At 39.1% G+C, this 14,035-nt stretch overlaps 1 protein-coding gene across 2 annotated transcripts; it reads right to left on the bottom strand.

The window, feature by feature from the left end:
• Positions 1–217: 217 nt before the first annotated feature.
• Positions 218–13,144, bottom strand: LOC139718734 (E3 ubiquitin-protein ligase SIAH1). Of its 2 annotated transcripts, XM_071630198.1 has the most exons (5): positions 13,029–13,144; positions 9,397–9,621; positions 8,875–9,114; positions 7,779–7,965; positions 219–2,795 (listed from the first exon to the last, which is right to left on the bottom strand). In XM_071630198.1, the coding sequence occupies exons 2-5, from the start codon at positions 9,590–9,592 to the stop codon at positions 2,612–2,614; spliced, it is 807 nt and encodes a 268-aa protein (XP_071486299.1). In that variant the 5' UTR covers positions 9,593–9,621; positions 13,029–13,144; the 3' UTR covers positions 219–2,611. The 2 variants fall into 2 exon arrangements, with proteins under 2 accessions (XP_071486300.1, XP_071486299.1); XM_071630199.1 differs by lacking the exon at positions 13,029–13,144 and having other exon boundaries at positions 218–2,795; positions 9,397–9,615.
• Between the last annotated feature and the right edge of the window lie 891 nt (positions 13,145–14,035).

Raw genomic sequence — 14,035 nt, 5'->3', positions numbered from 1 at the left:
ATATTTACTCTTTTTCAATGTTCAATCCTATAACCTCTCAAAATAAGTTTTCCCTCCTCATTGTGATTTTGATGTTTGGCAACTGAGATGCACACGCTTATATGGTTCAACAACATTGATTGAAATACAAATCGTGCTAGGAGCATCTTCCCTTGAAAGATCAAAACCAGTCTTGTGTTATGGGTAAAATGCTACATGGAGCCACTTGCTTATATGTAGCAACTGATGCTTCTTCAAAATAAACCAATGGTGGGTGACATTCTGCAAACTGGTAACATTTCTCCATTTCTTTCTTCTAGATCTTAAAACATATGCCGCATGTCAATCCCATTCTATTTCACATGAAACATTCTGAGTGTCAGTAATATACATGCCACTTTACATCTGTGGCTTGTTTGGCAATATTCCTAAGGAAGCAAGAAAAAGGTGCACTGTTCAGTGGAATCACTACGCCACGCGATGGCAGCAACAAGACAAAATCAGGCCAAAATATTCAGTGCCTTGTGGGATGAAGAACAAAATAACAGACCAAGACATATCAAGGAACCTTAAGTGAAACGTGTGTGTAGCAGTGCTGATGATAACTAAGAATGTATGCATGCAGGCATGGAAATGTGGATAAATCTTAGAATTACCCGTTACCCGTTTCTCACTGTGCTGCGCCTACAACAAATCTTGACAATGCTTGTCCCTCCCGTCCTCTAACTGCACAGAACAGATACACAGATACGAACAGACTGGACTACATTACAAGCCCATACTGTTCACTACGCTTCACTTCATTACTTCATTCCATTCCCAATAAATGGTGAAGTAGATTTTTTCTTTCATTGAATTTACACCCAGACCCAAATCACGCATATATATACCTAATATGAAACAAATTTGAATCACAATCTCTGTGTTCTCAATAAAATAAAGATTAATAAATGAGAATATAAATTTCGTTAATAGTGAATCATGCATAACATTCACCACATGGTACAAACCATGTAAGCAACTGGGTAATGAATTGCGCTCATGCGGGGTAGAGAAAACGTTTTATCTTGGCCAGCCACTAGTGACATTTTCCACAAAATTGTGACTGAAAAGAGGCTAACTAATTGGTCCCTGTGTCGTAACATACATACATACATCTCATACAGAAATTTAGGTGTAGAAATCTTAACCACACGAAACACAACCCTGTGGTACACACTATAAAATACAACACAAAGCAGCCAGTTCTAATCTAAACGACACAGCACAGTACACAACATGCACAAAAAGGTTGGGTAGCCTTGTGTCAAGTCTGAACATGATTATTATTTATCTCTTTCTTAATCAATGTCTTTCCATGTCATGAATGCCAAAATTTCAGCATAAAAATGCAGTCCACTGACAAGGCAACAAGGACTAGGGGATTTCTTCCTTTTGTCACCTTACTCTCAGCTGAATTTGGATAATTCAGCATATACATGTATTTTCTTGTACTCTTGATCCTCCAAGTTACAAGACTAACCCCCTATTCACACGCATGCCATTTTATACCAAAACTCGGTAACGAAAACGATGTATAAAGAATCATCGTATAGCCGACAGACCGTTCAGACACTAATTTCAACCGTTCTGGGAAACATCGTATAGATGTGCAGTTTCCAACTGCGCATGCTGTTATAGTCATGAGTGACAGCTGTGGGGTCACCTTTCATGCGCGCTCCCATTAAGCCCCGCCAAGTTATACTGTTCTATGGTCACCATATGTTCAGACGCACACAGAATGCTGATTCGTTATCAAGTTCTAGTTCAAAACAATGCTCTAACCGTCGTTTCGCTATACGTCTTTTCATTATACGTCGTTTCGTTAGTCAGCATTCACACATATAAATTCATCGTATAGCTATACCGTTTGGTATAGCTATACCGTTCTAGTATAGAATTTTTGCGTCTGAGTGCCCTGCATGACTTCCTTTTTAGCTGGTGTTGTGGGGAGTATTAAACTCAGTTACATAAACATTTCGGGACGTGGCATGGTAATGTCAAATATTTTCATAAACGGTTGATTTCCAAACCACAGCTGATGACTGATTTTTCTACACAGATTTGCCACATACCGGTATTTAAAAGCATCTTGTGGCGATGTGCAAACAGTCTGATCTAACAATAAAGGTTATTACAGTTTGGATATCGAAAATAGCTTTGGGGGGGAAAAAAGAAGAGGTAGACTCAATCACCCATCACTTCTGGTTTCCTTGGCAACCGTATCATCTTCCGAGAAAACAACAAAGAAAAAAAAAACAGAAACATTTAGCACTTCATATAATGAGAACCAAATGTGATTTGATGCAAAATATCAGCACCACTTCATATCTCTTTCAAAAGAAGAGTTATATGTCCTTTATGCTACAGGGGTCTCCACACTCAACACAACACTACAAAAATCATACATTGCCCCATCGTCTTTTCCTACATATCACAAGAGATGGGTCAGAGGTCATAAACAGGGAGAATAGACTAAAGTCAGAGTTCTCGCGAACAAGATTGCACTTTTTTCGTTTTGTAAAGAAAACAAAAGACAACACTGAGAATTTTTTCTTCAAAAAAAATGAAGAAAAGAAAAGAAAAAACATTCTCAGCACATTGATATCGTTACGTTGATTCCTAGGTTCCCGTTTTCTGCAAAGAGCTGAGCGATGCTAGAGTCAAAGACGAGGCAATCGCTGTTCATGATAGCTGCCTGGACACCCTCATGGATAGACCTAGGCGTGGCCTCCCATGACAGCCGTCTCCGGTGACCGTTTAGTTCTAACCTGTAGGTGGGGGGGGGGGGGGGGGGGGAGGGAGTAGGAGTGTATGACAAAAGAAGATGAAGACATAAGGGACAAAATGTACCTTAAATATTTCCAATCATGAAATACAAATTAAATTAAACAAAAAAAGTACATTCTCAAAGATTATAGAAGGTTTAGCACTTGTTCTTTGCCCCCAACAAAATCAAATGAGCACGTATTTCACCACCAATGATATGCATTTTGTTTAATATGGAACTTATATCAATAATGTCTGGTTTTTGTTTTTGTTTTTGTTTTCATTTTTGAGCACACATAGTTGAAAATGTTTTAGGATACAGACAGACATACAGATGATGGCAATGGTTCAGAATACCAGAAATCACTTACAGTCAAACTCGGATACCTCGAATTCGTCGGGACTGAAGAAAATGGTTCGACGTACGCGAATTTCGAGGTACGCGTACGTCGAATTTTCTTCGACTTATCCAATGTTTATCGATGTTCGACGTTTATCGATGTTCAACATGGTGTCTGTTATAGTGCCTATTGATTATTTGCATGCTTGTCAATTTGAATTGAATCAACTTTTATATGAATGAACTGAGTGAAAATCGGAAATGAAATCAAAATTTCAGAAATAAAGATTTTGGTGGCCCGATCGCGCCACCAAAAAAAGGAAAAAAAAAAGTCGGATGTTTGCCTTTACTTTTGAAAATGAACAGCGGTAACAATCGGCTACGTAAGATGCTAAAATAAAGGTCAGAGGTTTGCGTTTAATTGTGGAAATGAATGACGGCAATATTCGACTCGGTATGATACTAAAATAAATGTCGGATGTTTGCTCATACTTTTGGAAATGAATAACGATAAGAATCAGCTCCGTATGGTGCTAAAACTAATGTTAGATATTTGGTTTTGCGTTCGGAAATGAATAAGGATAACATTCGGCTCCGGAAGACGCTGAAATAAATGTCGAATTTTTGCTATGACGTTCGGAAATGAAAAACAATAACATTCAACTCCGTACGATGGTTAAATAAATGTCGGATGTTTCCTTATACTTTCGAAAGTAAATAGCAATAGCATTCGGCTCCGGTAGATGCTAAAATAGATGTCAGATGATCGTTTTTATGTTCGGAAGAAAATAGCAGTAATATTCTGCTCCATCATGTCCATATGATGCTAAAATAACTGTACGATGTTTGCTTTTAAATTTCGAAATGAATAACAATAGCATTCAGCTGCGTTTAATGGTAAAATTAATGTTTGATGTTTGCTTTGACGTTCGGAAAAGAGTAACAATAATATTCAACTCCTGACAATGATGAAATAAATGCTGGATGTTTGCTTTTACGCTCGAAACTAAATTGCAATAACATTTAGCTCCGGAAGATGCTAAAATAAATGTTAAATGTTTGCTTTGATGTTCTGATGTGAATAACAATAATATTCAACTCCGTACGCTGATAAAATAAATGCCGGACATGTGTGCTTTTACGTTCGAAAGTAAATGTCAATAGCATTCAGCTCCGGAAGATGCTAAAATACATGTCGAATGATTGCTTTTACGTTTGGCATATTTGGAAGTGAACAGCAGTAACATTCTGCCCCATACGATGATAAAAAAATATTGGATATTTGCTACGGTACATTTCGAAATAAATATCACTAACATTCAGCTATACGTTTTATGGTCCAAAATGTCTGATGTCTGCCTTGACGTTCAAAAATGAACTAGAAATGTCGCTATGGCGACTGGTATGCCTCCGCCATAATGCATGATTCTCCTAATAGGTCTATAGTACATGTGGACAATGTGTGATTACATTTTCACAAAATTGGCAAAATATTAAAATGACATGTTTGTCACAAATGTATTGAATGTTTACCTTCCTTGACCTATGTTTAATTGGATGAATAGGAGAGCATGTACTTGGGGATTTAAGAACTTTAACTTGACTTTGACCATTTCATAAGTTTATGCACTGAGTAATTTTCAAGGTATGGAGAAAAAGCGCAATTTCTGTATTGAACAGTAATTTGTTATCATTTTCATTTGGCCTTTGATTTATAAGAGAAGCACTGTCAGGCAGAACATACATAAATTCAGCATGTACTAAGTTTCAAGATAACTTGAGCCACTTCCGAGATATGGAGAAAAAAGTAAGTTCAGCACTTTCACTTGATCTTTGACCCTTTGACCTTTGACCTTCTTGGCAAAAAAAAAATCTCAGAGAATCTCTATTGGGTTAGACATGCATACATCAAGTTTAAAAAAAAAATATCCTGCTGGCATTGCATAAATATAAGGAAAATAGTAAGATTTTGAAGTATTGCCCTTGACCTTTGACCCCTGACCTTTGACCCCATGAACCCTAAATTCCCTAGATAACCACTGCCAGTCAGTAGATGCATATACACTATGTTCCATGAAGATACCTTGAACAATTTCCAAGATACAGAGAAAAAAGTGAAATTTTAACATTTTACTTGACCTTTTGACCTTTGACCTTTTGACCTCATGACCCCAAACTTTCACCAGAGAATCTTAATTGGGTAGTACATGTATACACTAAGTTTCAAGAAAATATCTTCAGGCATTGCATAGATATGGGGGAAATTATAAAATTTTAAGCATTTGACCTTGACCTTTTGACCTTTGACCTTGAGCATGTGCACCCAAAAGTTGATAGGCACAACTTCACCCCCTAATACACATACATGCCAAGTTTCATTAGGATACCTCAAAAGGTTTTGGTAGTTACCCTGTCCACAAAATTCATTACGGACGGACGGAAGGACGGACGGAAGGACGGACGGAAGGACGGACGGACGGACGGACGGAAGGACGGACGGACGGACGGACAACCCGAAAACATAATGCCTCCGGCACCACTTCGTGGCGGAGGCATAAAAACAGTAACATTCGGCTCCGTGCGATGATAAAATAATTGCCAGATGATTCATTTCACTTTCGGAAGTGGACAGCAGTAACATTCGGCTCCGTTCGATAATGAAATAAATGTCGGATGTTGGAAATGAATAACGGTAATATTCTGCTCCGTACGATGCAAAAATAAATAACAGATTGTTGCTTTATCATTTGGAAATGATTAATGGTATTAATCCGCTCAGTTAGATGCTAAAACAAATAGCGGATGTTTGCTTTCACGTTTGGAAATGGATTAGGATAGTATTCAGCTCCGTAAGATTCTAAAATGAATGTCGGTTGTTTGCTTTTACATTTAAAAATGAATAACGGTAACTTTCGGCTTTTTACAATGCTAAAACAAATGTCGGATGCTAACAAATGTCAGCAAATCCTCCCATTTTCTCATTTCAAACGTAAGTTTTGACCTCCTCAATATATGGGCATCAACTTATATAATAATCTCTACACCTATTTGTCAAATCTTTAAACACAGAGTAAGATGATTGAATTTTCTATTCATTTGTTTTAGACATGGGCATCTGTATCACTTCAATAATGCTTAATATTAATTTGTCTATATTTAGTAGGACCGATTTAGTTCTTCTAATGTTTTTCCTGATTTTTTTTTTTTTTTTTTGGTCACCAGATTTTACTTTCGACCACCAGAAAATAAAAATCAATGATATTGGTGGCCCGATAAAACTTAGTGCGGAGCCCTGTGTATTCTATTCTTCATTGTGATCGGCCTATACTTCCAGATTTTCATAATCGCATTGCTGGAAAAAAAAAGTTTCTGTGCTTGCGTTCTCGGGGAAGTAAACTTCGTGAAAGGCAAAAAAAAAATAGTTTAAGAAAAGGCACTACGAGGGAGATTGATGTTTTGACAGTGGAGCGTGATTAATGGCAAAGATGTAACTGTCAACGTAAGCAGGTGCGCCCCGACGGTTGAGAAATCTACGCGCACGGTATGACTGTCTCGCTCAAAAATCAAAACACAGTGGTTAAAGAAAAGCAAATGATGAGGCAGCGCGTGGTGCTATCGTAAAGCACTCCATTGGCACGGGTGCTATGTGCATACCATGTACGTGTGTTGGTAGGTGTTGGGGATTTTCCTTGTCAGCTGTGTATCGGGTATTTCTTCTTGGGCGCGCGATTGTTCTGGTCTCAGAATATTTACAATCGAGTGTGAAAACATTTGGACATGTCTTCGCTGTCCACGCGCGCTTAATCGGAGATGCTGAGTGATGTTTGCAATTTCGATTCGAGCAACATGCTGGGAAAAACAATAAGTTAATTAAGATCGGGACATTAGATTTCCCTTCGAGGTAACCGAACTTCGAGTTATCTTTTTCGAGCTACGCGAATTTTAATACACGGAAACTCCATAGGAACAATCGGGACTTTCATTTTGCCCCCGAGGTAAGTGATATTCGGCTTATCCGACGTCGAGGTATCCGAGTTTGACTGTACATCATTTAGAGGATGTCAGAGATCGAACTTTAACACTTGTCTGCTGGAGTACAAGGCTGTAATCTTATGCAGCTAATCAGTAACAGCTATCATCAGAAATGTGACCTAAATGCTGAACTACAATGTAATAAATGACTATGCAAGAAAACATCAAAGAAAATAGGTTACTGATAAATCCCCTTGGGGTATGTGAATTTAAGACTTTAGAAATGTTAAGGCTAATTTTAGCAGCTGCCTACTCATGGCCCTTGTGGTACTATGACGTTTGCTAGCTGTGAACAAAACAAAAAAAAAAAGGTTGTTTTTATAAGATTTCCTTTTGATGGCGGCTTTTAGAATTATGAACAAAAAATCTCAGGCACAGCCCTAGCAGAATTGCATGCAGCGTACTCCCATCATGAAGGAAATGGTTATCATAACGAAATTCTCAGTACAGGGATGTAAAAACTCGGGCCCTAAAATCATCATCCATACATCTTTGTATACCTCAATGTTCGGCTATAACAAATTTTTGACATAACAAAAGAAAACCGCTGGTCCCGAGGACTTTGTTATAACCATAGTGCAGTGTACTGGGCATCACAAGAAAAAGTCCTGACCTGTAGGCAAAGTTTTCTGCCTGTTTCCTGGAGCCGATGAGCTGGACGATGGCGAAAAACTGCTGGAGCCCATCATATTTCTCCTGCTTCTCTAGGACCAGCATGAAGTGGTGGCCAAAGCAACTCTGCATCATAACCCAGTCCACTGCACCGGGCAGGTTGATGTCAGTGGCCAGGAACACAATGTCCTCGCCTTTTGTTTGGGGGAGAGGGGAGAGGAAAACAAGTGAGTTATCATCATGGGAGTGGGGGGGGGAGGGGCAGAGGGGGAGGGGGGAGTTGGGAGTAGGGGGGAGATGGCACAGAGAGTGGCAGCACTGGTGTCTTTCAGGGGACAAGGTTCTGAATTTTTGAGCAAGAAATTCTGGGTTTCTCTACCACCTAGTGCATGCATTCTTGAAGTGGCAGTTTGATCCACTTTGTCCCCAGTTACAGGTTTGTAAACAGGCAAAGGTTAGAGTAGTAATAATGGCACACCTCCAAGAAAGATACAGTACTGTTAAAGTGCATAATTATTTTTGTGTGAGCAATTTTTTGTGCTCAGCCAGGTAAAATGAATTTCAGGTGTTTTTGATTGTGTGGAATCAAGACATCAACTTCAGATGTTTATGATACAAAGCAAAAAATAAAGCTTAAACATTCACTCTCTTCTATCTGTTACACTATCATTTCTCAGTTCAGCTTGATTCTCTTTGTTCCAGCACAAACTCGAAACGCGTTATCACTTTTGTTTGTTGAAATGAGAGTTCTAATTCTAAAAGCCTGACAAAACAGCATGTCACACACATGCACAAAGCATCAACACCACAAAAAGTGGGTTCACAATGACTGATTAAACAATTGATCTACAAGAGCAGTCGTAAGTGCTTGTATAACAGGGATGCCATTTGGAATGAAAGAGAGGACCTGCAATAATCACACATAAAACAACTTTGTACACTATGAAGGGCCTGAACTTTGATACTTTTAGGACTTGAATTCAGACTTTTGCATGAAAACTAACATCTTTGCTATAAGAAGATGACGAAAAAGAGAAAGAAAGGTGATGAGGTATGACGGAAAGAGGGATTGTGGGGAAACAAACCATTGGGGGCGCCCTTACCTTGTAGCGTGGTGATGCTTTTGTGCGCGTGCGTCAGGTGCGGCATGACCTGATCGAGGGAGCCCTGCCACTTACAGGAGGCTCCGGGGCAGGGGCAGGAGTAGGGCCGGAACTCACACGTCTCCTCGTGGTCCTGCTTCTCGTTGTAAGACATCGTGGCCGCGCAACCGGACGATGCGTATCGGCATGGAAACATGACTGTCTGAGCCACCTTCTCCATGGCTAGGTTACGGATACTCCCTGTGAAAAAAAAAAAAATAATAATAATAATAATTTCAAACCCTTTATGAGCTTGCATTATACTAGTGATGGGACTTTCAGTATGGGTCTTCAGAATCCCCAGTATTGTACTAAGTGGACATTTTCGCACAAGTAATTTTTCAAGCTTGGTCAGGTGAGTTCAATTTCTTGTGTTTTCAATTCTGTGGAGAAATGTTCGAAGAACAGGGGGAATGTAAAAATTACTGCATGTACTAATGTGGACCAAAGGAAAGCAGTGCATGATGGGACTGGGCGCCTTACCTAAGGGACCCCTGCACGTTGGGCAACAGTTGAGTTTTGGTCGACAGTTTGAGCAGACTAAGTGGCCGCTCTGACACTGGAGAATAGGCGGCAGAACATAGTCGAAGCACACCGGGCATTCGAACAGGCTGGCAAGGTCCTGATTGGTTGTCGGGGTGTGGCTTCGCGCCTTTCCATTGGCCGCAGGTCGGCTCATACTGGCCACACTATGCAGCTTCCGAAGGGCTGAAATGGAAAGAGTGAAATGAGAAAAAGATATTGCATGAAAAGAGATGAACATTCCAAATCCAGATGTACAGATTTCACAACAAAGACTTAGTGAAGTCAATAACCCATATGGTTTCAAAGACTAGTCAGGAGTATACTTGGGCAGGTGTCCATGAGAAAAGCATGGAATAGCAAAATCAGCGTGTCCTTTTAAAGAGGTTAAACGAGAACATTTCAGACAGAATTTCTCTATTTCTGTCATCAACTTTCTCAAGTATCCTAACTATCCACCAACTTTCAAGATGTCCTTTCATTTAAGATATCTCATGGCAAATTTTCCTTGCAATATGTTTAGCAGAACACAAGAAAGCACTCAATTAGAAGGAAATAATGACAAAATTTTAATAACAATTTACTCATAATGCATTGTATGATGTCTGTCAGCCATTTTGGATGCAGAATCTTTCTTTTGTGCAAAGAGATGCACACTGCAGAGGTTCTTTGTCACGAGTTATCATGTCACTTATACTGAAGTGCTTCATGTAGATATAAATTCCAACACAGTCCTCAAAGCTTCCGAGATCTGTGCAACATAAAGATCAGTGAATCAAAGACAGCTTTCAAGATTAGGTACTGTTGGAAATAGATATGAATCTACAATGAATTATGCAAGTTATGGGAAAGAGGGAAAATTATGGGCAAGTTATGGGAAAGAGGGGAGGGAAGAAACAAGTTTCTTGAGCTTTTAATTTTTGATTGGCCTTAATCATATCATTCTCTTACAAGAACATCTATTAAAATGAGCCCCCTGCCCCCCCCCCCCCAAAAAAAAAAAAACAGAAGATGAATTTCATATTTCATTTCAAGCACAGTATTTGAAGACCATCCAGTCATCAATCCACAGATTTGCTACTTGTTACAGTGTTCAAGTCATAGCCAATAAGTGCACACAAACCCAAGGTTTTATATATGGGAACACTACTGAGGCGATGCTCTCCAGTCTCATTGTTCAAAGATGAATTTCTACAGTGCCAAGTCACTTCTCAGTCACAGCTCACACTAAAATTTGTTACAGGTTTTGATAAGTTTAAATTGGGCAGATAATGCACTGTATGCATGATTATTTTCCTTCGGACCCACCCCTTCTTCCTCTTTCACACTTGCCACCCAACAGCATATAACTAACAGTTTCAGTGTTTACATTGTCCCTGCCACTTGGTTCTAGGCTACTTATGAAGCGCAACTCAAAAAAATCAATCAAGCTGTTACAATGCATTCTTAGTTCAGTTGAGACACATGAAAGTCATGTGCTAATAGGGAAGAGGGTACTCAGATAGGTACAATTGTATAGAGCTCTTACTCTCCACTCAAACTAATCACCAAGCCCCATTATTGTAAATTTTGACAAAGTGTTTTCCTGGAATGGGTTAGAATCTATTAGAGTATTGTGACTGAAGACCCTGTTGAGGTCACTGCCAAATCAAAGTTCGAACAAAACACGGGTGGAGAGAGGGAAGGAACCAAGCAAAACACCATCAATACATCATCAGTAAAAACCAAAACCATCCGTATATGATGCCCATGGGGGTTGGACAACTCGACCACGGGATAGTCTGACCCTGGACAGCTTGACCTAGTCAAGCTGTCCAGGGTCGGGTTTGCGATTTAACAACTCAACCCAAGTCTACTTCTTACAGATTTTTACAGAATGAAACACATTTTTGTCGTACAGTGTATGAATGGCTTACAGTAGATCAGTCGAATTATGTTAGAAAAAAAGATTTATTGGATTTTTAAAAAAGAATTTCCTTTTATTTTCTGATGTCGTGAAGCAATATTTCACAGTATTTTCCCTGCTCTGAAAATCTCGGTGACCGAGCTTTTTCTTGATGACAGAACATGATGTATGGTAAAGAGAAATTTGTTGTGAAATTTCCAAGAAATGATATACCAAAGTACAAAACATTATATATCACATAGTTACATGCGTTTTCTATTCTTGGTGACATTTTCATGAGCGTAGGAATCACTTCGGAGAGAAAGAAAATGAATCAAACATTGTCTACATGTGAACATCGAATTGGCGCTTTCGCTCATACTCATTCAGCTGAAACAACGCGGCACACTCAGAGTGGTGCTCACTCCAACCGATACCAGCATAATAGAATACCGGACCACAGGGCCCCCAGCCTGTAGGGTTGGCTGTCATGCAGCTCGATGGGTGGCCAGTGGAGCACTAACCACTGAGCATGCCACATGCTGCGTCGTTTCAGGTAAACGAGTATGAGCAAAGGCAATTCGACGCAGATAACATTTGTTTAATTTTTCTTCTTACTAGAATGATTCCTCTGCTCATGAAAATGTCACCAACAATAGAAATTATAGAATTCAAACAAAAGTATATGAAATTCCATCTTTTGTCATTTGTTTTTATCATTTCACAGAAATTTCTCAACAACTTTCACCTTTAATACATACAGTCACAAGACAAAGCTTGGTCATCAAGATTTTCAGAGCAGGGGAAATACCCTGAAATATTGCTTCACAGCATCAGAATTAACAGAAAATAGAACAGAACAGATTTTGTAAAAATCTGACGAAACCTTTTTTCACACACATGCACATTCTACTGTACTAATCTATGCCGTTATACATGACAAAAATTTGATTCATTCTGTAAAAATGTGTAACAAATAGAGTTGTTGCCCTGTTGTAGTGTTGGGTCTAGTTGTCCAATCACAAACCCGACCCTGGACAACTCGACCCGGTCAAGGCAAGCTGTCCAGGATCCAGCTCAGACCAGGGCAGGGTCTGTAGACGGTGTCCAGGAACCAATATTATTAATGCCCATATCATATTCGCATACATTGTACCATACGACTGCAATAATTGCTCATTGTACATGTACACAATAACTGCTGTGGAGAGAAATGACAATTAACATGTCATTGGTATTGCAGAAGTAATGAGCTGTTGTGTGTGTGTGTATTTACTGGTGTGTGTTACTGTGTAGGAAAAATACCACAGCTTTTGTTCACAGCAGGCCACAGCACAGGGCAGTTCTCTGTGTACCCACGACTGCTCAACTGTGTAAATACAGCATTGTACAGTATGTAATATTACGTAGCCTAGCCTTCCTACGCTGGCTGGAAACCACTCACTACATAATACTGTAGGCCAAAACATTATTACGAGGTAACTTCTATGCATGGTTCCAATACATTTGCAGTGTAAGTAATGGTGAAGACGTTACCGTACAGAACACATCAATTCTTGACTGCACTGCACTGACTGGCACTGCGCTACAAATTTCTCACTCAGAAGGTCACATAACTGATACATATTTGCGTTTCCAATTTAAAGAAAACATAGAGCTAACACTAAAATATTCATACAAATAGAAAGCACAGATTATCGTGGCTTACTCAGTTAAAACTCGTTCTTTCATCACGAATACAATTCAGACGGAATGAACGAATATGCTGCCGTCGAGTTCATAACATCACACTGGCTACGCTTCACACACACACGTACAGTGAAAACTTCCACTGTATTGTAAATTGTACAGCTACGAAAGACCGACTGTCATACAGAACTGTACTGTGTCTTTTACACTGGGATCAATGAGACTTCGCTGGACCCTAACATCTCACACATTTGTCCACATCAAACGGAATATACATAGCATCCACAAAAGTAATGGGGTAAGCGAAATATAAAGCACTGTGAGTTGCCAATCTTGAGATCGAAAATAACAAGAATGACTCAGGTTTCGTACAATATTGACAAAAGCATCTACAACATCAGTGTTGTGAAATAACTCTCTGCAAAGAAACAATGGGTATGATCTTCATCATTGTGTGTAAGCTTTTAGCTTGTGTGATGGATATTCTACATACGTTGCACGCTTATTAATAACTTTGTAAAATTATGCTACATGTATCACATTTAACTCTTAATATCATCATTTAATCATGTTATTGTAAAGGAGTAACAGATAAGAATATTTTTTTTTCACATATGCATGTAGATACAATTGAGTATATGAATATAAGAACGACCAAAGTCCAATTTTTGGCCAAATTTAGTTTGACATGGGAAATTGTAGCTTATGCATGGACTCATCTTGTGTATAAATGATAAATCCTAATTACCCCCGGAAGTGCCTGAAATAAAAGAGTTAAATCTTATATGAATGTAAGAATGAAGGACTTGGGTCATTCTTACATTCATATTATAGCGCCCTCTCTCGTCCTTCTCTCATCTCTATAGCAGAATATCATGTATATGAATCAAAGAACGACCCAAGTCCATATGAATCAAAGAACGACCCAAGTCCATCACACAAAATGGCCTCTCCACAATCAATGTTAATGTTAATTGTCATAATAATATATGTTCTAATTTGTATATACAATGTTGCCATCCCATC

This window comes from Diadema antillarum, unplaced genomic scaffold (assembly GCF_040938485.1).
Source record: "Diadema antillarum isolate AM-2024a unplaced genomic scaffold, OU_Dant_1.0 scf00000099, whole genome shotgun sequence".
NCBI classification, from domain to species: Eukaryota; Metazoa; Echinodermata; class Echinoidea; order Diadematoida; family Diadematidae; genus Diadema; species Diadema antillarum.
Note: the sequence above shows the minus strand (reverse complement) of the source record. Positions and strands in the feature narration are given on the sequence as shown.

Excerpts from the sequence above, each read along its gene's own strand:
- LOC139718734 (XM_071630198.1), bottom strand. The coding sequence starts at position 9,592 with ATGAGCCGACCTGCGGCCAATGGAAAGGCGCGAAGCCACACCCCGACA. Across the intron at positions 9,115-9,396 it reads AACGTGCAGGGGTCCCTTAG|GGAGTATCCGTAACCTAGCC; the intron begins GTAAGGCGCCCA and ends TTTTTTTCACAG. Across the intron at positions 7,966-8,874 it reads AAGCATCACCACGCTACAAG|GCGAGGACATTGTGTTCCTG; the intron begins GTAAGGGCGCCC and ends CCCAAACAAAAG.